At 44.8% G+C, this 21,729-nt stretch overlaps 1 protein-coding gene across 2 annotated transcripts in view; it reads right to left on the minus strand.

Moving 5' to 3' along the window:
• The window catches only part of Flt1 (fms related receptor tyrosine kinase 1), a 207,716-nt gene that overhangs the window by 175,817 nt on the left and 10,170 nt on the right, over window positions 1–21,729 (minus strand). For both annotated transcript variants that reach the window (XM_045153903.1, XM_045153904.1), the window contains exons 2-3: window positions 2,564–2,660; window positions 2,003–2,229 (exon numbers count right to left, since the gene is read on the minus strand). In XM_045153903.1, the coding sequence (XP_045009838.1) occupies window positions 2,003–2,229; window positions 2,564–2,660 (324 nt within the window). The remainder of the gene's footprint in view (window positions 1–2,002; window positions 2,230–2,563; window positions 2,661–21,729) is intronic.

Genomic DNA, 21,729 nt, shown 5'->3' on the forward strand with positions numbered 1-21,729 from the left:
ACGACCCTAGTTTGAATCACCAGTACACCCACATAAAGCCAGATTCCCAAGGTGGCGGTACAAGTGTCTGGAGTTTGTCTGCAGTGGCTAGAGGCCCTGGTGGGCCCATTCTCTCTCTTTTTCCTCTGTTTCTTTCTCAAATAAATGAATAACCAAGTAAAAAAAAATGTTAAAAAAATAACAACAATAACAATAATAATGTTCCAGCCACCTAATATAATACTCACAGAGCTCATATTTGATGAATAATATTCATGTGTTCCACAATTACAGCTTATGAAACACCTTTCACAATTCCTTCTTCTAGAACAACCCTTAAAACAGACAATTTCCTAATGCCGAATAAATGGTGCGTTTGAACTTGTATCTTCATGTGCCTGTTACAGAAGAGTAGCTGTGATAAATCCGTGGTAAAGTGGCCACTGCTTCCCCAGCCAGCCCATAACTTATATCCACTACTGGTCCTGACACTCTCTCCAGCTGCATCTGAAGCTTTTCCTTAATATCAATTTTTATGATTATCTTTATTTATTATTTGAGAATGAGAAAGAGAGAAGGAGAGAGACAGACAGCGAGAGAGAGGGAGAGAATAGGTATGCTAAGACCTCTAGCCACTGCAAATGAACTCCAGACACATGCGCCACCTTGTGCCTCTGGGCTTATACGGGGACTGCAGAATTGTATCTGGGCCCTTGGGCTTCACAGGCAAGCGCCTTAACCACTAAGCCATCTCTCCAGCCCCCTAAATATCAAGTCTAACATAGCACTTCACATGACATTTGTTAACTGGTTTATTTATTCATCAGGTGAATTCTGAAAGGGAGCAGGCAGCATGCAGAAGTATATTGCAGATAAAAGTAATCAAACCCACCCGCACCTTGCCCTTGTGATTTTAATTAACAATTGATTTGACACCTGAAGTAACGGTTGTGTGCCAAGTCTGCTCTGACGTATAGGTCTACCAGGCAATGGAGTGGACTGAGTGCTCCCTACTTGCTGGTTCCATGTGCTCATGAAACAGAACAGAACAGGAGTTAAATGGGAAAACAGCTGAACAGCATTGTTTTTGGTTTTTGTTGTTTTTATTTTTTTATTTTATTTTATTTTTTTAGGTAGAATCTTGCTCTAGCTCAGGGTGATCTGGATTTTACTATGTGGTCTCAGGGTGGCCTCAAACACACAGCGATCCTCCTACCTCTGCCAGTACATACGTCCTCAAGGGTTTTGCATTCCTTTCCTTTGAATGTCACTTCATTTGTTCATTCTCCAAGGATAGGAAAAGCAGTACCCCAGACTATGACCACAACGTAGTCCTTGTTTACCTTCTATCCTTCTCACCATGCGGCATTATGTGTCAGCACGTATCACAGTACTTGTTTAATGTATATGAGAGAATGTACCAGAGTCAAGAGGAACCAACATTGTAATGCTGAAGAAACAATGGCAACATGACACTTATTAATTTAGTACAGAAAGCACTGTGTGTGTGTGTGTGTGTGTGTGTAAATGTTTTTTGAATGTTGAACCCAGGGTCTCAAACATGCCAAACATGGAAAAACAAATGCCATTGGACTATATATGCCTGAAAAAAAATTTGCAACTTTAGCGCATAAGAAAATGCAACTGTGTTAAAGAACCATCATTTTGTACCCAGTTTCAGGCTTCTCAATAACAAAAAAGTAGAATTATAGTCTTTTCATCCAACCCCTCCTCAGCCACTTTATTTACTGTGTCGTGGGCACGGCGGTGAACTAGGCAGACAAGAGTCTTTCCCCACAGGCAGCATATAGTTAATTCCCTGACTGGGTCTTGAAAATTGTGGTTGAAATTCACACTCCAGAAATCATCAAAATATGTTCTGTAACTTTTTTGCTATTAGGGTGGGATTTCTTTCTTGGTCCGTTTCTTCCAAAGTCACTAGGAATGCTGGCTTCCCGCTAGACCGCGACAGATCTACGACCCACTGCAAAGGAAGAAAAGGTGGAAAGTTGGCAGATCTTACCACTAATAAATATGTAGATTGTGGACTCCGTCTGCTTCTTCTTTGAAGTAGTTTTGGGCAGGTATCTGCAGGTGTAGAAGCCAGTGTGGTTTGCCTGTGCCATGTTCAAGGTCAACGTGCTGCAGAACTGTTTGCTGTTCCTTCCACACGCCGAGCTGCTGATGCTCAGCTTTTTGGTCTCTTTACTCACGGATTTAGGCAGGGACCACGAGTGGGCTGCATCTCCCCTGTCAGGGCAGATGAGAAAACGGGGACACAGTCAAGGCGGGGACCAGGGGTAGCACCGGGTCCCAGGCGAACATTTCACTGGGAAGCCGTACTCTCAAGTCCTCTCCCGAGTGCAGTCATCTCCCTCAACAGCGCTCAGAACAAAGATGCGAGCATGCTCAGACATCTTCGCCCCACTTCCCTGGTGAGTAAAGAATGCCCTCCCCTCCGTGGGACCCGCCCTCCACGTGAAGCTGGATTCGGGAGCCACCTTCCTGCTCAGTCAGGCAATGCATGTTTTTGCCTTGAGAAAGGCAAGCAGAGTATCGTACCCAAACCAACACAGTGACTTACCTGCACTTGAGATACAGCGTCTGGCCTGCTTGCATGACATGCTGTGTGCCCTTTAAACTCAGCTCAGGACCTTTGAGCTTCGAACCCGAACTATACCCTAGAAAAGAAAACATTTTAAATGTGTTATTTGCATATGCCTTGTCATCTTTTATTAAAACTATTTAGAAAATATCTTTTATTATTTATTTGCACAGAGAGAGAGTAAGAGAGAGAATAGCTATGCCACAGACTCTTGCCACTGCAAATTCCAGATGCTTGTGCCACTTTGTGCATCTGGCTTTACATGGGCACTGGAGAATCGAACTCAGGCCATCAGTCTTTGCAAGCAAGTGTCTTTAGTTGCTGAGACATCTCTCCAGCCTGTAAAGCTATTTTTTAGTAAAATTTTTTTTTTTTTTTTTTTTAGTTTTGTGAGGTAGGTTCTCACTCTAGCCTAGACTGACCTGTGGAATTCACTATGTAGTCTCAGGCTGGCCTCAAACTCACAGTGATCCTCCTACCTCAGCCTCCTGAGTGCTGGGATTAAAGGCGTGCGCCACCAAGCCTGGCTACTCAAAATATTTTTAACTTACTTACATATGCAAAGATACATTGAATTTAAGTTTTTCTTTCTGTTTTTCTCTATATACCTCTCTCTCTTTTTTTTTTTTTCATTTATTTATTTGAGAGCGAGAGAGACAGAGAGAAAGACAGAGGGAGAGAGAGAGAGAATGGGCGCGCCAGGGCTTCCAGCCTCTGCAAACGAACTCCAGACGCGTGCGCCCCCTTGTGCATCTGGCTAACGTGGGACCTGGGGATTCGAGCCTCGAACCGGGGTCCTTAGGCTTCACAGGCAAGCACTTACCCGCTAAGCCATCTCTCCAGCCCTATACCTCTCTTTTTGAGCCAGGGTCTCACTATCCCAGGCTGGCCTAGAACCTACTAGTATGAAGACCAGAGTAGCCTTGAAGTCTCAGTGATTCTGCTGCCTCAGCTTCTGGGAGTGCTGGGGTTACAGGCGTGAGCCGCCAGGCCTGGCTGTGGGCTCTAGATGGAACTCGTTTATTAGATGTGCAATATTGCGAGCTAGTCATTTTCCTTTCTGAATGACTTTCCTTACGCCGAAAACTAATTTTAGATCAAGAAAGATCAAGCAGTCGGTTGTAGAAGTTACTGGGTTGGTCTTGCATAACCTCGGACCTCCGTCGCTAGTGACAGAGTAAAGGAATTACTCTCACGTGACATCGGAGAAGCACATCTCAGGGGACCCTTGCGGGGCAAAGTATGTGAGAATGACAGTGCTTTATGATCTCGGCATCTTCACAGGCTGTGACAATGGTCCCATCCTAGGGACCAGTTACGTGAGCACTAGTTCCCTCATCTGTGAAGGAAGAGATTGGACTGGAAGCTCTTGGATTTCTGACATCTTTTTTTTTTTTTTTTTTCTTTTTGGTTTTTCAAGGTAGAGTCTCACCGTAGTCCAGGCTGACCTGGAATTCACTATATAGTCTCTCAGGGTGGCCTCGAACTCACGGCGATCCTCCCACTTCTGCCTCCCGAGTGCTGGGATTAAAGGCGTGCGTCACCACGCCCGGCCGCCATCCCATTTTTGACTCTCCAAGTCACATGGTTCTTGGGAGCTGTCAAAAGAGCGTCAAGGACTTCCTGCTTCCTCTCCCTCGCCCTCCCCCTGTTCTCTCCCTCTTCCTCCTCCTCCTCTTCTTCCTGTAGAGACAGAGGCAATGCCAGGAAGAAGCCAACAAGAGGGAGCCAGGAGTAGTCATGTCCAGGAAAGAACAGAAATTGGAGGACAAGGAAACAGTCTTGGGTACTTACATATTTGTCACCCTAGGGAACAGTTTTACTTGAAAAATGGGTTTACACAGTGAAACATCAAGGGAGGAGCTTGAGATGGTTCACTATGTCCTCCTGACCCAAAGGTCACAGATCTGTGAGACAGCAGATCCTATGGGCACACCCAGCCATGTACACCAGTGTTTTCTCATGGGTCCCAGTGTCTCAAAGAAAACTGGACTCAGGGCTAAAGAGATGGCTCAGCAGTTAAGGCACATGCCTGCAATGCCTAATGACCAGGATTCAGTTCCCCAGTACCCCAGTAAAGCCAGATGCACGAAGTGGTGCAGGCATCTGGAGTTTGTTTGCAGTGGCTAGAAGCCCTGGTGCACCCCTCTCTTTCTCTCTCTCTCTCTCTTTCTCCTTGCAAACAAATAATATTAAAGAAAACTGGACTCAGTTAAAAGTTGTACACTGCCTCTGACCACTTCGGAACTTCCAGCTGAGGGTTAGTTTTTCCCTCAGCTGGGCTCTGGCCCCAGCTGTGGCCCAGACCCAGCCAGATTGAACAGAGGGGAGGGACCCCTAGCCCTTACTCTCCACATGGGCTCTTTACCCCCTCCAGCTCCCCACATGGCAGGACCTTCTTGAACTTTCTTTTCTTTCTCTTTTTTCCATTTTTTAAAATTTTGTTTTATTTTTATTTATTATTATTATATTTTGTTTTGTTTTTGGTTTTTTTCGAGGTAGGGTCTCACTCTAGCCCAGAATTCACTATGGAATCTCAGGGTGGCCTCAAACTCATGGTGATCCTCTTACCTCTGCCTCCCTAGTGCTGGGATTAAAGGTGTGTGCCACCACACCCAGCTATTTTTATTTGAGAGAGAGAGAGAGACAGAGAGAGAGAAAGAGAGGAAGCGCTAGGGCCTCCGGCCACTGCAAACGAACTCCAAGTGCACGCACCACCTTGTGCATCTGGCTTACGTGGGTACCGGAGAATCGAGCCTCAAACCGGGGTCCTTAGGCTTCACAGGCAAGTGCTTAACGGTTAAGCCATCTCTCCAACTCTCATGATTTTGTCCAGGCCCTCCACATGGGATCTCCAGCCACGTGGGCACCTTTCCTTGGCTCTGTACTTCCCTTAATAAATATAATAATGTAATATTTTTTAAAAAAAGTTGTACACTGTTTGAAGCTTCCTTTTCCATGTTAAGTGCTTAATTTTTTTCTGCTCTTCAACATCCTCTTGAGTAGGACTAAAATGCCATGCTCTGCGTCCAGGCAGGGGGTGTGTGGGGGGGGTCAATGCTGTGCTGCGTGAGGAGCTGGCTTGCGGCCCTCTGTGTGCCAGATGCCCACGAGGCCTCCCAACAGCAGAAGAGAGCTTCCCTCAACTTCTGTCAGGGCCTATTTTGCTAAGTATGTACTTGCGAAGGGAGATATTAAATGAGTATTTTATACTATTTTGCTGATTATATGAATACATGTTTAAAAAATAAGTTCAATAGGCAATAGGTCCTGGTATCAAATTACTAATAGCTGAGCATTGACTATGTTAAAGTCGGTCACTGTTTCAGGTAGATACGGTTGGTCTATCCTAACACCCACCCGTAGTCAACCCACTAAGATAATTGGGGACCAGTTTTGTACTTGACTCATCTTTGTGAGGTTCCCGAGGCATCCCGTCACTCAAGGTCAGTGACTTGTAAGAATAGTAGGTTTCCTAAGTCCACAACCAGCAGTTGATAACACGGATCCTTTAAAAAGAAAAAATATAATTCCAGACCAGAATAGTTACAGAGCTTCTTCATGGCATGGAACTTGGGATTTAATTGAGCAATTGTTCCTCTGCTGGCCAGTATCCAGCAAAGCTTCCTGCGGAAAATTCTGGCATTACTTGTAGCTATCTGTGGCTTAGGTGGAGATGGTCAGCTTTCCCTTGCGGAGGACACAGGGACGACACCTCTGTTTCATGACATGAGGTTCACAGTTCTATGAGCGAGGGCACACGGAGGCGCTCATTCCCTGCGCCCCACCGGCTTCTAAGGCCCACACCACAGCTAGCTGAGAGGTGTTAGTGTTCAGAGGGTCCCTCAAGGACTGGGCTCCACCTCTTCCTCTCCACATTCCAAAGGCAAACTGGGTGAGTGGTTAGGAAGACATTGGAGAAAAAAAAGGGGGGGTGGTGAAAAGTTTAGGGGGAAAGTGTTGAGAAAAATATTTGCTATATAGCCTATGTCACTAACCATCCATGAATTTTGCATGTGAAGTGAAGCTAGATGATAGTAGCCAATATAAGAAGTATAAGAAAACTGTATTTCTAAGTAACTAGGCACTTTGAGTTTATTATGTGTTATTCTTCAGTCAACAGGAAAGTAGGATCTTGTGAGGGTTGGCAGGGGCCGGGGATCAAGGTGCTTGGCTCTAATCCTAGCATTTGGGAGTCTGAGATAGGAAGATCTTGAGTTCAAGGCCAGCCTGAGCTACGCAGCAGGACCCTGTCTCAAATAGGAAAAAAAAAAAGACTATACCAGAAAAACTAGAAAGGAAAAGTAAAATGAAATATATATTCCTCTAATGCTTTGAAAAAAAATAAAAACATTAGGTTTTAAAACATTTCTTTGGGCTGGCAATATGCTCAGTGGTTAAAGGCACTTGCTTGCAAAACCTGACAACCTGGTTCAGTTCCTCACTACCCAGCACCCATGTCAAGCCAGATGCACAAAGTGGCACATGTGTCTGGAGTTTGTTTGCAGTGGCAAGAGGCCCTGGTGTAACCAACCTCTCCTCTCTCTCTCTCTCTCTCTCTCTCTCTTTCTCTTTCTCTTTCTCTTTTTCTGCTTACCAGTAAACAATAAATTAAAAATAAAAAAAATATTTCCCTGAGGCAGCATAAGCTCCATGTCTACCTGAGAAATGAAGGTTCTGGTGGCATTTTCCGAGCATTTCTACACATCGTCCTTCCATCTCAGGAGTCACCCATGCAGAGGCATAAATACGCACACATCCATAAAATCTTTCCAGCACGGCAGCTCAGTGGCTCCTCCCATGCAGTCCCACTGCCCCATCCAGATAGATAATAAACCTACAGGATGTTTCCTTTTCAAGGGTGGAGAGCACTAAGCTAACACTCATTCCCCATTGGAAAGGCTGGGTGGGTGTCAAGACTTTCCACTGTATGCCACAGTAGCCTTGAACTCTGACTGTGGAAAGTGGTTTAGCCCTTGTCATCAGTACACCGAAATCTCTTTACATCAGGAAAATGAGTATTAAATTAATATTAAAATAAAACAATCAACGCAGACCGGGAAAATAGGCTTCTTGCGAACTTGAAGAAGTAAATTTCTCTTGCTTAAAAAAGAGATGCAATGGCTGGGGAGATGGCTCAATGGATAAAAGGTGCTTGCTTGCAAAGCCTGCTGGCCGCGGTTCAATTCTCCAGTACCCATGGAAAGAAATCCATCTGGACTTCATTTGCAGTTAAGTGGCAAGAGTCCTTGACAGGCCCATACTAATTCATCTCTCTCTCTCTCTCTCTCTCTCTGCAAATAAATAAATAAAAATAGTTTTAAAAAGCATTAAACTAAGAAGCCAGTTGATAAAGGCACATTGACGTGTGAGTCCATTTACACATAATGTCCCAAATATACAAGGGGATAGAGACAGAACATAGAAGCCAGGCATGCTGACGTGGTGGTGCATGCCTGTGACCCAGGGAGACGAAAGCAGGGGGATTGCAAGTTTGAGGTCAGCCTAGGCTACATAGCTTGTGACTACCAGGCCAACCTGGGCTACATGGACAAGCCTTGTCTTAACCGGCCATTCTTACCACCCCCACCCAAAAAATAAAATAAAATAAAATAACCGACAGAAAGAGATTAATGGTTGGGGAGGGTGAATGGGGAATGGCTGATAATTGAGTATGGAATTTCTTTGGAGGGTGCTGAAAATGTTTTAAATTAATGACTGTGGCTGTGAGACTCTGAATATATGAAAACTACTGAACTAAACACCGAACATTTTGATCTCTACAGTCTTATTTTGAGTGTCACAGTCTGGTCTTGTACAGAAGTGAATTTCATCTCAATGAAGTTCTTCTCTTTTTCTTATTTCTTTTGTTCTATTTGTATTTATTTATTTGAGAGCAACAGGCAGGGAGAAAGAGGAAGAGAGAGAGAAAGAGGCAGAGAAAGAGAGCGAGAGAGAATGGGCACACCAGGGCCTTCAACCTCTGCAAACGAACTCCAGACACATGCGCTCCCTTGTGCATCTGGCTAATGTGGGTCCTGGAGAATCGAGCCTCGAACAGGGGTATTTAGGCTTCACAGGCAAGCGCTTAACTGCTAAGCCATCTCTCCAGCCCAAAGCTCTTCTTTAAGAAACAGTAAACTACGCCAGGTGTGGAGGTGCACACCTTTAATCCCAGCACTTGGGAGGCAGAGGTAGGAGGATCTCTCTGTTCAAGGCCACCCTAAAACTACATAGTAATTCCAGGTCAGCCTGGGCTAGAGTGAGACTCTACCTGTGGGGGTGGAGGGGTGGGGAAGAAAAGAAAAGAAACAGTAAACTAATAACTTATAACTGAAGTGTTGGCAGACAAGGCCTGAATGCTGAACTATTTTGAACTGTTGCCTCTGACCCCATAATGTGAGATTTTACACTTGTTTTCCACCTTAAATTTTCAGAAGGCTGAGTTTAGAGAAATAATGTCTCTTTCATAGTTAGTAACATTACTATTTGTGTAGAAGTTTTATAAATACAGATAAAAACAAAATAAAGCAAAGCAACCTCACCATCTATTCCATTACCACCTTTGAAATTCACTGTAGTACTATTTTTAAATCACTTTAAGTTTTAACTATTTATACATGAATTTTTCATAAACTGGGTCACACTGACAAATCTACTGTTTCATTTCATGTTAAAGTTATTGATTTCCAATTTGTGTTTAACTCAAAGCGTCATATATCCTCAAACGTGAAACATCTGGTTTACATTTTGCATACTATATATTTAATAGTACATGATCCTATATGATAGATGGCTTCTCTATCTAAATATAGCTCAAGTATCATGTTTCTGAAGCTTAAGTTGAAGACTATGAGCCATCTGTCAAGGTTGTGTGAGGTTAATTAAACACAATTCATAATAAAAGATTTCTTCCTCAAGATGTAGCTTATTAAAGGCTCATCCCCTAGACTGACTCCCACAGGATCTTTTTGATTGATGGCCAGGGTGGGGAAGAAGTGCGGATCACAGTTACAGATTTCCAGAAGCTAACAAGTTTACTGGTTGAGGTACTAGTTCCTATAGCGCTGTGGCACTTAGGTTAAATCTTGATCTCAATCCCTTGGTGAACATCTAGTCAGGTGTTTTCAGATGATGTGAAGCGGACATTATAATGAATGCACTGATTGCAATTACAGTGTCAGACAAGTGCCCTGGGTAAGGAAGGGACAGGGGCACTGTGACAAGGAATACCATCACATGGCGCAGCACGGGCAAAGGCCAGCGGGCTCAGGTTCTCTCTGGGAACTTGTGTGGCAGAAGAATTCATACAGTCCCAAGCATTAGGGCTGCAGGGATGGTTTAGTGCTTAAAGCGCTTGCCTGTGTGAAGCCTAAGGACCCAGGTTCGTTTCCTCAGGACCCACATAAGCCAGATGCTCAAGATGGTACATGCGTCTGGGGTTCATTTGCAGTGGCTGGAGGCCCTAGCACATCCATTCTCTCTCTCTCTCTCTCTCTCTCTCTCTCTCTCTCTCTTTACTTGCCTGTCTCTCAATTTGTCATATATATACATATATAATATACATATGTAATATAATATATATATGTAATATATAATATACATATGTAATATATATATAAAGTCCCAAGTAATAGGCCAAAATTAAGATTTTTAAATAATGAGTTTTTCCTTCCATAACAATTGGCCCTATTTAACAGTTTATTTTTGGCGTTGGGGATCTAGCCCAGGGCCTCATGCATGCTAAGCACACATTCTATCACTGAATTAAAACTCCAGACTCTATTTTATTTTATTTTTGGTTTTTGGTTTTTCAAGGTAGGGTCTCACTCTAGCCCAGGCTGACTTGGAATTCACTATATAGTACCAGGGTGGCCTCGAACTCATGGCCATCCTGTTTCTGCCTCCTGCGGGCTGGGATGAAAGGAGGGTGCCTCCACGCCTGGCATCACAATTCATATTTTAATTGTCAGTAAACTCCATAAGTAGGTCTTGCATGTTAGGACACAAACATATTGTTGAAGTAGCAATGTCTAACATGAGCAGAGGGGCTGGAGAGATGGCTCAGTGGTTAAGGACATTTGCTTACAAAGTCTGGCAGCCAGGCCTTGATTCCCCAGGACCCACGTAAAGCCGAACATGCAAAGCGACGTGTGTATCTGGGGATTGTCGACAGTAGCAACAGGCCCTGGTGTGCTCCTGCCTTGCTCACTCTCTCTCAAGCAAATAAAAAACAATCCTTTGGGCTGGAGAGATGGCTTAGCGGTTAAGCGCTTGCCTATGAAGCCTAAGGACCCTGGTTCAAGGCTCGATTCCTCAGGACCCACGTTAGCCAGATGCACAAGGGGGCGCACGTATCTGGAGTTTGTTTACAGTGGCTGGAAGCCCTGGCGCGCCCATTCTCTCTCTCTCTATTTGCCTCTTTCTCTCTCTGTCTGTCGCTCTCAAAAAAATAAATAAATAAACTTAAAAAAAAAAACATTTTTTTTTTAAGTTTAAAAAGAACTGGTACTCTTTCATTCCATGCATAGGGGTCATTGAATTTTTTTCATTTGCCGCTTTATCTCCATGAAAGTTACTCAAGAGAAAAGCCACCTCCATGGCTTGAAATGTTTACCAGGAAAACAGTCCTCTAGCAAAATCGACATTCCTCCCGCTGACGCCTTTGCGTGAAGCACGTCTTCAGTGTGTTTCCTGGAGCTTTGTGCCCGACTCTGGCTTCTCGGAGGGTCATGGGTTAACAGGGCACCTTTATTGATCACGGGGCCCATCACCAGCTACCATGAGGAGCCTACCCTTCCAGTGACCTGTAGCCAGGCACAACTCCTTTTCATGTGACATCAGAGCTAATTGCATTGGCCCGGGAGACATCCCACGCTGACCAAGGGGTTATTTTTTTCCACCCCCGGAATGCTCCCCTCCCTCCCCATGAGCGTGTCTTTTACTGGAGGAGTTCCAAACCCACCTGCTTAGCACCGCCTGACAACGGCTTATTTCACTGCACATCATGGAAGTTACCAGAGCCGCCGGGAGCAAGGGTCGAGATGTGGTTGACAGGACATGACACATGGCTGGAATTCAGGGGAGAGGACTCGTAGACCTCCATCTGACTGCGCAAAGGGGCCGTGAACCCCCCAGAATGCTCTTTACTATCCCCCTCCCGTCCATGGAGGTCAGTTCTGTCTTGAACACATTTCTGCATTCCCTATCAATAGCAAGAAGCCTGTCCCATTTGAAACATTCCCTATTTGAGCTTAGGTTCTTCAAAGCCACTCTTTAGAGCAGTGCTGGGGGGCAACTGTGCCCCGATACCATGTTTTATAGAAGGGATCATAATCATTAAGCAGTGTTATGCTATTATTCAAGATGAAAGGCCCAAGTTAGTTCAGGCCGGAATATGTGCACCTTCCACAAACTTAACACCTTGAAAGGGACACAGTGGCTGACTACTCGGTGGAGGTGCTCTGTCAGTCACCTTACAGGATATGCAAAACTAAACGTGCAACCCTGGGCCCCGTGGACCTCATTTCAGGTGGTATTGTTCATGTCCTGTCCTTTGATGCACCCCTCACTTTTTGTTTGGAGTCACGGTTCTCACCGCCGAGAATCAGTAGCAGAATGCTCTAGCTGAACGGGTATTTGGATAGAGCGGCACTGTTAGATGAGGTACTGATAGTCATAACATGCTTGGGCTGCTATCCCAAGGCTAATGCTAATTTATTTAGAATTACAAGTTTCATTTCTGCCAAAGGCAGCTTCCCCGTAAGTAAACAGTAATCAGTGTGGGAGCATGCACGCCACCCACCAGTTAAAATGGAAAGGTTTCTGTATTCTACATAATATTGTGATTATGCTTGATCTTTGAACAAGTTTTTTTAAGTTTATTTATTTGCAAGCAGAGAGAGAAAGAGAGAGAGAGAGAAAGGAAGGAGAGAAGGAGAGGGAGGGAGGAGAGAATGGGTGCTCCAGCCACTGCAAATGAACTCCAGATGCATGCGGAACTTTGTGCATATGGCTTTCTGTGGGTATAGGGGAGTTGACTCGGTTGTTAGGCTTTGCAGGCAACCACCTTAACTGCTGAGCCATCTCTCCGGCCCCTGAGCAAAAAGTTTTCCCAAGTACTTTGCTCACAGTACTGTTCAATGCCAAGGTTCCAGGTGCTTGCAGAGATCATGACAGTAGATCTCTGAACTTCATGCACAGGTAATTTCTGGGACTCTTGTGGGGGTTCTCAGAAGGAAGGCAGCACAGAGAAGACCTGGGGAATGCTTTATCAGCTCAATATAGGCACTTGCTACGTGAAGGTAGAAGCATATCACCAGGAATTACAACCTTTCTGGTATATTCGGTCACTGCTCATAACTGCCACATGGCACACAGACTCTTTAGATCCATAGATTCTACCTGGACAGAAAGAAATACACCGTGGAACTGAAATGTTATGCTGCCCTTAAGGAACCATAAAACTGCATTATGTTCAAGATTTTTTAGAAATTTTTTTCAAACCTGGAAAAAAATCCATAATCAGTAATACTTCTGGTCCCTTGGGCTGGAGAGATGGCTTAGTGGTTAAGGAGCTTGCCCGTGAAGCCTAAAGACCCAAGTTTGATTCCCCAGCACTCATGTAAGCCAGATGTACAAGGTGGAGCATATGTCTAGAGTTGTTTTTGTTTTTTTGCAGTGGCTGGAAGCCCTGGCACACCCATTATCTCTCTCTCTCTCTTTCTCTCTCTTTAATAAATAATATTTTTTAAAAAAGAAAAGAAATACTTCTGGTCAAAAGCATCTTGAACTAGGATGATTAATCTCTTCTTACTTTTTAAAAAATATTCTTTAAAAAGATTTATTATTTGCAAGCAAAGGGAAAGAAAAAGGAGACAGAGAGAATGAGCATGCCAGGGCCTCTAGCCTCTGTAAACAAAGTGGGAAATCAAATTTGGGTCCTTACTTAGGCTTTGCAGGCAAGTGCCTTAACTGCTGAGCCATCTCTCCAGCCCCATGTTTAAATTTTAATTCAGAATCCAAACAATGCCTTTTAAGAACCCAAGCTGGCAAACAGGCAGACAGACAAACTTGTATCTGAACACTGAGCTATGCATGCAAGAAAAATGCAAAAACATTAGTATAGCCAACGCAAAGCTTCATCTATTCTTTTAATATTTTTTATTTACTTATTTGAGAGAGAGAGGGAAAGAAAGAAAATGAAAGAAAGGTAGAAATAAAGAGGCAGATAGAGGGAGAGAATACCCATGCTAGACAAACTCCAGACTCATGTGCCACCTTGTGCATCTAGCTTTACGAGGGTACTGAGGAATCGAACTCAGGTCCTGAGGCTTTGCAGATAGATGAGTGCCTTAGCCACTAAGCCATGTCTCCAGCCCTCATCGATTCTTTTCACGCCCTCCTCAGCAGCTTCAGTTTTATAATCTACTGTAACCAGAGAACCCAGCTTGCTTTGCAGGTAACAACAGGGGAGGAAGACGATGAGATTGCTGCCAGGCATGACAATTGGCCCCATCATTGCAACCCAGCACTCAGGAAGTGGTGGCGGAAGGATCAAGGTCAGGGCCAGCCTGAGCTACTTATCAAGACTCTGCGCTCCACAAACGGCCAAATGATCGAGTGAAAAGAACGTAAAGAGGGAGAAGAAAGAAGGAAAATTTGAAAAGAAATGGGATTGGAAGGTTGAATATAGATAAGTTTCTCTGTTACTCTCCAGCCTCCTTTGGTGGAGTTTACCAAGTCTAGTCTATGTAGCATATTCTTCTGGAAGAGTTTACACTGTATATAAAGGAGATGATTTTTTTTGTTATTTTTATTTATTTATTTGATAGCGACAGACAGAGAAAGAGGCAAAGAGAGAGAGAATGGGCACGCTCCAGGGCCTCCAGCCACTGCAAACGAACTCCAGACGCGTGCGCCCCCTTGTGCATCTGGCTAACGTGGGACCTGGGGAACCGAGCCTCGAACTGGGGTCCTTAGGCTTCACAGGCAAGCGCTTAACCGCTTAGCCATCTCTCCAGCCCTAAAGGAGATGTTTTTGAATTCAGTCACTAAGAGGAAAGTTGAGAATATATCTCTGCAGTAATGATAATGCGTCATAGTATATACAAGTAATATGCAATAATATATACAAACCCCCGACCTTTGTGTAGGAGGAAAGTTACCTATCACAAGGAAATTGAGTTTTTGAAAGCGGGCGGTAGCCGTTTCTAAGCCTCATTAAACACCATTCTTGACCTCTGTACTTTCTATTGTCTGGTCGGTTTCCTTTCAAATTAAACAATTTGAAATAGAATTCATTTTGTTATATGTAGTTTGGGGACTAATCCTACTTAAGACTGTTGGGTGGATCTGTTAACTTAATTGTGCTTTTGATTTTGGGTTCTTTTAAGACTTACACAATTTACACAGTAAATAGTTCACAGCTATGCCCTCCTCAGATGTTACCAGCACTTAAAAAAAAAAAAAAAAAAAAACTCATCTTGGATGGAATTAATGTTATACATTTTTGTTGAGAAGCAAGGTTCTGGAAGGAAAAGTTGACCTTAAAAAGCAGTGTGTTTCCTCCTCCACCAGAAATGGCTCAGTTGTTAAGAGGAATGATTTACTGAGTATCTGTCACTCTCTTTGGCATGTGACATAAAGGCCTGACTTGCAAAATATCCATGGAAGACCATTCCCCTTCCTCCCTCTCCCTCCCTCCCTCCCTCCCTCCCTCCCTCCCTCCCTCCCTCTCTCTCTCTCTCTCTCTCTCTCTCTCTATCTCTTTCTTTCTTTTTGGTTTTGCTCAAGGTAGGGTCTTGCTCGAGCCCAGTCTGACTTGGAATTCATTATGTAATCTCAGGATGACCTCCAACTCATGGTGATCCTCCTACCTCTGCTTTCTGAGTGCTGGGATTGAAGGTATGTGCCACCACACCTGGATTCCAATCTTATTTAATTATTTAGGAATACACACACACAGAGTATGGACACAACAGGGCCGTTTGCCACTGTAAACAAACTTCAGATGCACATGCCACTTTGTGCATCTGGCTTTACCTGGGCACTGGGGAATGGAACCCAGGCCTGCAGACTTTGTAAGCAGGAACCTTTAATCGCTGAGCCATCTCCCCAGCCCTTATTTTTTATTTTTCTTCCTTTTCATTTGTTTGTATGTGGCAGAGTCTTGCTAAATAGCTCAGGTTGGCCTTGACCTGGGGGATGAATATTGCTTGTAATTCACAAGCACCTTATTCCAGCACCTTCATTTTCCTTACATCAACTATTCTTTCCTATTAGAACTTCATTTCTAGAAATTAGTGTTTTCAGTATCACCAAGATATTATATCTACGAGGACAGACAACCATTGCTATCAGCCACATACCTAATGGGCTTACTGACCCATTCTGTAGGACACGGCAAAGCCAGTAAGTAAAGGTCACATGTCACCAGAAGAAAGAAGTCTCTGCACAGGTAACAGGGTTCCCAACACAGAAGCTGCTCCTATACGCTAAGGCTACCAACTGCTGAGGGTGAGACTGATGAACAGAGGGGCTAACGGTTGGAATCTCACACACCCTAGGAACCTGGAACTTTCCTAGATCTCTACTTTTTAAATATATTTTTATTTATTTATTTGTCACAGAGGAAGAGAGAGAGAGAGAGAGAGAGAGAGAGAGAGGGAGGGAGAGAACAGGAATGCCAGAGCCTCTAGCCACTGCAAACCAATTCCAGATGCATGTGCCACCTTGTGCATCTGGCTTACATGAGTTCTGGGGATTTGAACCTGGGTCCTTTGGCATTGCAGGCAAGTGCCTTAACCGCTAGGACATCCCTCTAGCCCTTTCCGAGTTCTCTTTAGCACTGGCCAACCCTTAGCTTTTTCCCACTAATCCTCTATGTGTTCTTTTTACCCCCTTACTTTATTGATTTCTCCAATCTTTTTTTTTTTTTTTTTTAAGGTATAGTCTCACTCTAGCCCAGGCTGATCTGGAATTTACTCTGTAGTCCCAGGCTGGCCTTGAACTCATAGCAATCCTACTAGCTCTGCCTCCAGAGTGCTGGGATTAAAGTCAAGTGCCACCATGCCTGACCTGATTTCTCCAATCCACAACATTAATTCCTGTAGCTAATATTTTGAGTTTTTATTTTATTTATTTACTTTTGAGACAGGGTCTCCTGATGTATCTTAGTCTAGTCTAGAGCTCACTAAATAGCCTGGCTGGTCTCAAACTTTTAATCTTTCTTCTTCTGCCTCCCAAGTGCTGGGTTGGCAGGCATGTACCACCACACTCAACTCAGTTAATAATTTTAAACATACATTCCAAGAGGGATAGACTGATGAATGATTGGTTTCTCTTTTAACAAATATTTTATTTGTTTGCAAGGACAGAGAGACAGAGAAAGAATGGATACACCAGGGTTCTTGCCCCTGCAAATGAAATCCAGATATACGCGCCACTTTGTGCATCTGGCTCTACCTGGGCACTGGGGAATTGAAACTGGACCATCAGGCTTTGCAAGCAAGCATCTTTAACCACTGAGTCATCTCCCCAGCCTGAAGCTACTTGTAATATAAGTAATAGATTGCATTGTATTTGTGTGTTACCTATCATGAAGGGTTGCTTCTCCTAGCCCAAAATTAAAGATAAGAACTGCAGATGAGAAGGTATTTTCTAAATCTTTTTTTTCTTTGAAAAAAAATTTGTATTTATTTATTTGCAAGGAGAGAGAGAGAGGCTAGGGAAGAGAGAGAGAATGTGCACGTCAGGACTAATAGCAGCTGCAAACAAACTCCATCTGCATGTGCCACTTTGTGCCTCTGGGGATTTGAACGTTGGCTGAATCCAGGCTGGCAGACTTTGGCAATCAAGCACCTTTAACCACTGAGCCATGTCTCCAGCCTCTCTCTCTCTCTCTCTCTTTTGTCTGTGTATGCTACAAGGGGCCATGTATATCCTAGGCAAGTATTCAACCATATTTCTAGCCCAGTAATTTTTTTCTTCTGAATTCTCTTGCCTTCCTTATCTGCTTTGCTGAGAGGAAGCTATGGTTGTTATCTCCCGATACTTTAGTTCACTCTTTTTTTTTTTTAAAGTTAAGACTATCTTGCCACTGGGGAAAAAAGGCATGAGTAAACATATGGTGTTGCATTTCGGTTTTTGAATGGAGCTAAGACAAAGGGTGGGGACAGATTCAAAATGGGGACAGTAACTGTCAGCTCTCAGATGCAGTGTGTGATCAGAACTCATTTGTCCCACCTGTCTCCATCATCTAGCCTGTCCCATGGATGGTTCGGAGCAGGAGGACATAGTTTTCAACAAGATGTCCTGACAGGGAAGCCATAGGCCAGCAGCAGCATCTGGGTTTTCGGGCTGTGTTGGTGAACCCAGGAATTAAAGGTTCTGTAGACCACCTCTCTTCTGTGCTGCTTGGGCATTTATTATTATTATTATTATTATTATTATTATTATTATTATTTGGTTTTTGTAGGTAGGGTCTTGCTCTAACCCAGGCTGACCTAGAATTCACTATGTAGTCTCAGGCTGGCCTCAGACTCATGATGATCCTCCTACCTCTCTCTGCCTTCTGAGCACTGGAATTAAAGGTGTGCACCACCATGCCCAGCACTGTTTGGGAACCTTACCCTGCCAAAAGAATCTTCGCAGGAGGGCTCCTCTCAAAGGGTAGCATCCCTTGGATGGCTGACATCCTCATTCTCAATCCTGGGTCACAAGTCAATTAGGGAGAATGTGGCCACCTCAGATAAGGCCAAGAATTCCACCTACGCATTCACATGAGCTCTTAGAAGGTGAGCCAGCACAGAGCCATGACTCCTGCAAGAGCCCAGGAGCCCCTGAGGAGAGGGTTAAGGTACGGTCTCACTCAGTTCAACGAGGATTTATGGAGTAGCTACCATGCACCTGGTACTGTGGCAGATTCACAATAGCAAAGATGGACTGGAAGCAGTCCTTTCCCTGGAAGGGTGTCCAGCCCAGAGCTGTCCTCTCAGGAGATGCCACTTCAAAGTAGAGCAGGTGCTACCAGGAAATGTAAAATAATCTGTCAGCAGACCAAACTGGACTCAGTGCTTAAGGCACACAGTATTCGGTGTAGGAAGTCACAGACCCGTCACGTGATGCACCTTGGGAAAACACTCTAAGATTCACAACCTACAAGCATAGTGACAAGCACATATAAAGCTTAGTGAGCTATATCACCACACTTATTCTCATAAATAAAATATAAAGGGTCACTTGGTTATAATTACTTGATACCTTCTAAGTGAATAGGTTTAAATGCCCTAACATTTTATATATATATATGTTATTTATTTATTTTCAAGGAGAGGGTGGGGGGAGTGAGAGAGAAAAGGGGCATGCCAGAGCCTCTAGCCACTGCAAACAAACTCCAGACACATGCACCACTTTGTATATCCAGTTTTATGTGGGCACTGGGGAATTGAACCTGGAGCATCAGGCTTTGCATGCAAGTGCCTTAACCACTGAGCAATCTCTCCAGCCCTTTAAAAGAATTATTTATTTATTCATTTGCAAGCAGACACACACACACACACAGACAGAGAGAGAGAGAGAGAGAGAGAGAGGAGAGAGAGAGAATAAAATTCCTCTACACACACTTGAACTCAAATTGAAACTGGATGTTTGGTTCCAGTGTCAGCTGGCTATGAGATTGGTGGTCAGAATTCAAGTTCTTCCTCATGAAGTCATGAGAGAATATCTAGCATTCTAAATCACTGAAAGAAAATTAATTCCTTAAATCTTTCCTGCCAAGTGTACGGCTAACATTCTTCCAAAGCAGAAGTTTTGGCTACACTTAAAAAGAAATAAAAATCTGGATGTAGAGTCACTAAGGTAGTCAGTTCAAAAGAGCTAAGGGGAAACCAGCATTTCTGAAAACCAGCATTCTTGTGAGTTTCCTCATTAAAAATATATATTTATTTATTTATTTTAGACTGAGAAAGAGGGAGAGTGAGAGAGAGAGAGAGAGAATGGGCACTCCAGGGCCTCCAGCCACTGCAAAGGAACTCCAGATGCGTGCGCCCCCTGGTGCATCTGGCTCACGTGGGTCCTGGAGGATCAAACCAGGATCTTTTGGCTTTGCAGGCAAGCGCCTTAACAGCTAAGCCGTCTCTCCAGCCCAGTGTCCTCATTTTTCTCACTTGCTTTCTAAGTACCGTGTGGCGAACCCTCTGCCTTGGCTTTTCCCCTTACTAGTTCTGAGCGCAGAGGAGGGGCTGGAGAGTGGGCTGGATAACCTTTCATCTGCCCACTGACCACATGCACCCAGCACGCCCCAGCCCTAAAGACGCTATGGGCATCAATATGTGTCCTGTGTGCGTTAATACCCATTCTAGGCCCCACAGTTCTTCAGTTTCCACGCATGTTCCCCCCTCTAGTTTTAGCAGAATTACCAATGGAGAAGATTCTGAGGCTATCAACATTGTAAGAGAGCAGCAGTGCATGGAAATATGGCCCCACAGGAGACATTAAGTGGAAAAGAGCGTTAAACAGTGTTTTCCAAAACAATACCATTAATCATAGATGCACTTGTCTTTATTTACTGAGGCAGGCTCTCTCACCTGAACCCCGTGCTTGCCAACTCAGCTAGCCCAGTTAGCCTGCTAGCCTTGGGGATCCCCTGTGTCCACTACCACGCCCACCGGGCATTTACACCCTAGCTCAAGCCCCCCTGTTTGCAGAACAAGCAAACCAGCCCCTTTTCTTTTCTTTCATCTCGAGGTTTTCCTCGTTCAAGCAATTTTAGGTAATTGCTGAGAAGAGGACTGACTTCGACATTGGGAACCTGGTCTGGCTGATCTATACACAGCCCGTGTCTCGTGTCTCTCGGCAGCGCTGTCCCTAGCCTCAGGGCACTGAGCCATCACCCCAGGGGTCAAAGTGTGGGGGTGGGTTAACAGGAGGTAGCATGAGCCAAGCTTGCCCAGGAGCTGCATTCCTGTTCCTTCCCCGGAGACAGAGAGAGGGCTCCCTTTCCCTCCCTGTGCCTTGAGGCTGTGGCACTCTTTGGGCCCTTTGCTGGTGGGAGGGAGGAGCCAGTCTTGGAGGTTGCAGCATGCAGACGGTACGCGGGGCAGCAGACACAGGATTCCTGGAAAGGGGCACAGGCAGTTTGCTTTCCATCAAGGATCTGCCACACAAGACAGACTCTGGCCTCAGCCCATGACCCTTCTGGCTCGAAACTAGTTTAAGGCCACATCCCAAAGAGCCGTTTGGAAGCCCATGTCAAATCGTGCTCACGGAGGTTGGGCGGAGTCCTTGTCTGACACGTCTGTGAATGTTCTTGACTAAGCTACTTGAAGAAAGCCCATGATAAAAATTCTGCCTTAGCGCAGATCTTAGTGGCGTCTGCATCACACAGCAGTGGAATCTCCCAGGGCCACTTTAAGCGGGGGTAGCGGTGTCTCCTCACATTCCTTGGGGATGGCGAAACCCCAAGGGCAGATGGATTCTGAGAGCCAGCGGAGACAAACACGCCCACCTCCACCAAAGCTTGGAGTCGGAGGGAAGCAGATTTAAGCAATTCATGCTTTTCACACCATGTTAAGACAAGTATGTCATTAACCCAAAGCTGTCACTCTCTCCTCACAGGTCTGAGTGCCACCGTTTAGAGAGGTAACTCTCTCCCCTGCCTCCGGCCCCTTGACATCTCTGTCCCTACGTCGTCCAGAAGAGCTAAGTCAAGAGCCCATGTGATTAGCCTCAGGAAGCGGCCAAGCAGCTGACACACGGGACCTGAGGCCAGCTGACACCCTTGCTGGTGTCACGGTAATTCTGAGATGCTCGCTGCGCCAAGTCGGTATGCCAGGCTAACCATGGTCTACGTGCCATAGCCAAAAGATTTGTGAATGGGCGGGAAGCTCCTCCACTGGTTAGTGTGCTGCTCCCAGACACTTGGTAAAAGGGCAAAGGCACTACTTTGGCATTTATTATTGTCTGCTAGTTACTATAATTTTCTTGGCCAAGCTCCAATCTGACAGCGAGACTGGAAAGCAAAGGTGCGGGTGGGGGAGGTGTTACAGTGCTGGGAAGACTGGGAAACAGCACATTAAGCTCCCGTCTCCCCAGTCCGGGAGTCTGGATCCACACTTGCCCTGAGTGGCACAGTGTGACAGCCT

Source organism: Jaculus jaculus, chromosome 7 (genome assembly GCF_020740685.1).
Source record: "Jaculus jaculus isolate mJacJac1 chromosome 7, mJacJac1.mat.Y.cur, whole genome shotgun sequence".
Classification (NCBI taxonomy): Eukaryota; Metazoa; Chordata; class Mammalia; order Rodentia; family Dipodidae; genus Jaculus; species Jaculus jaculus.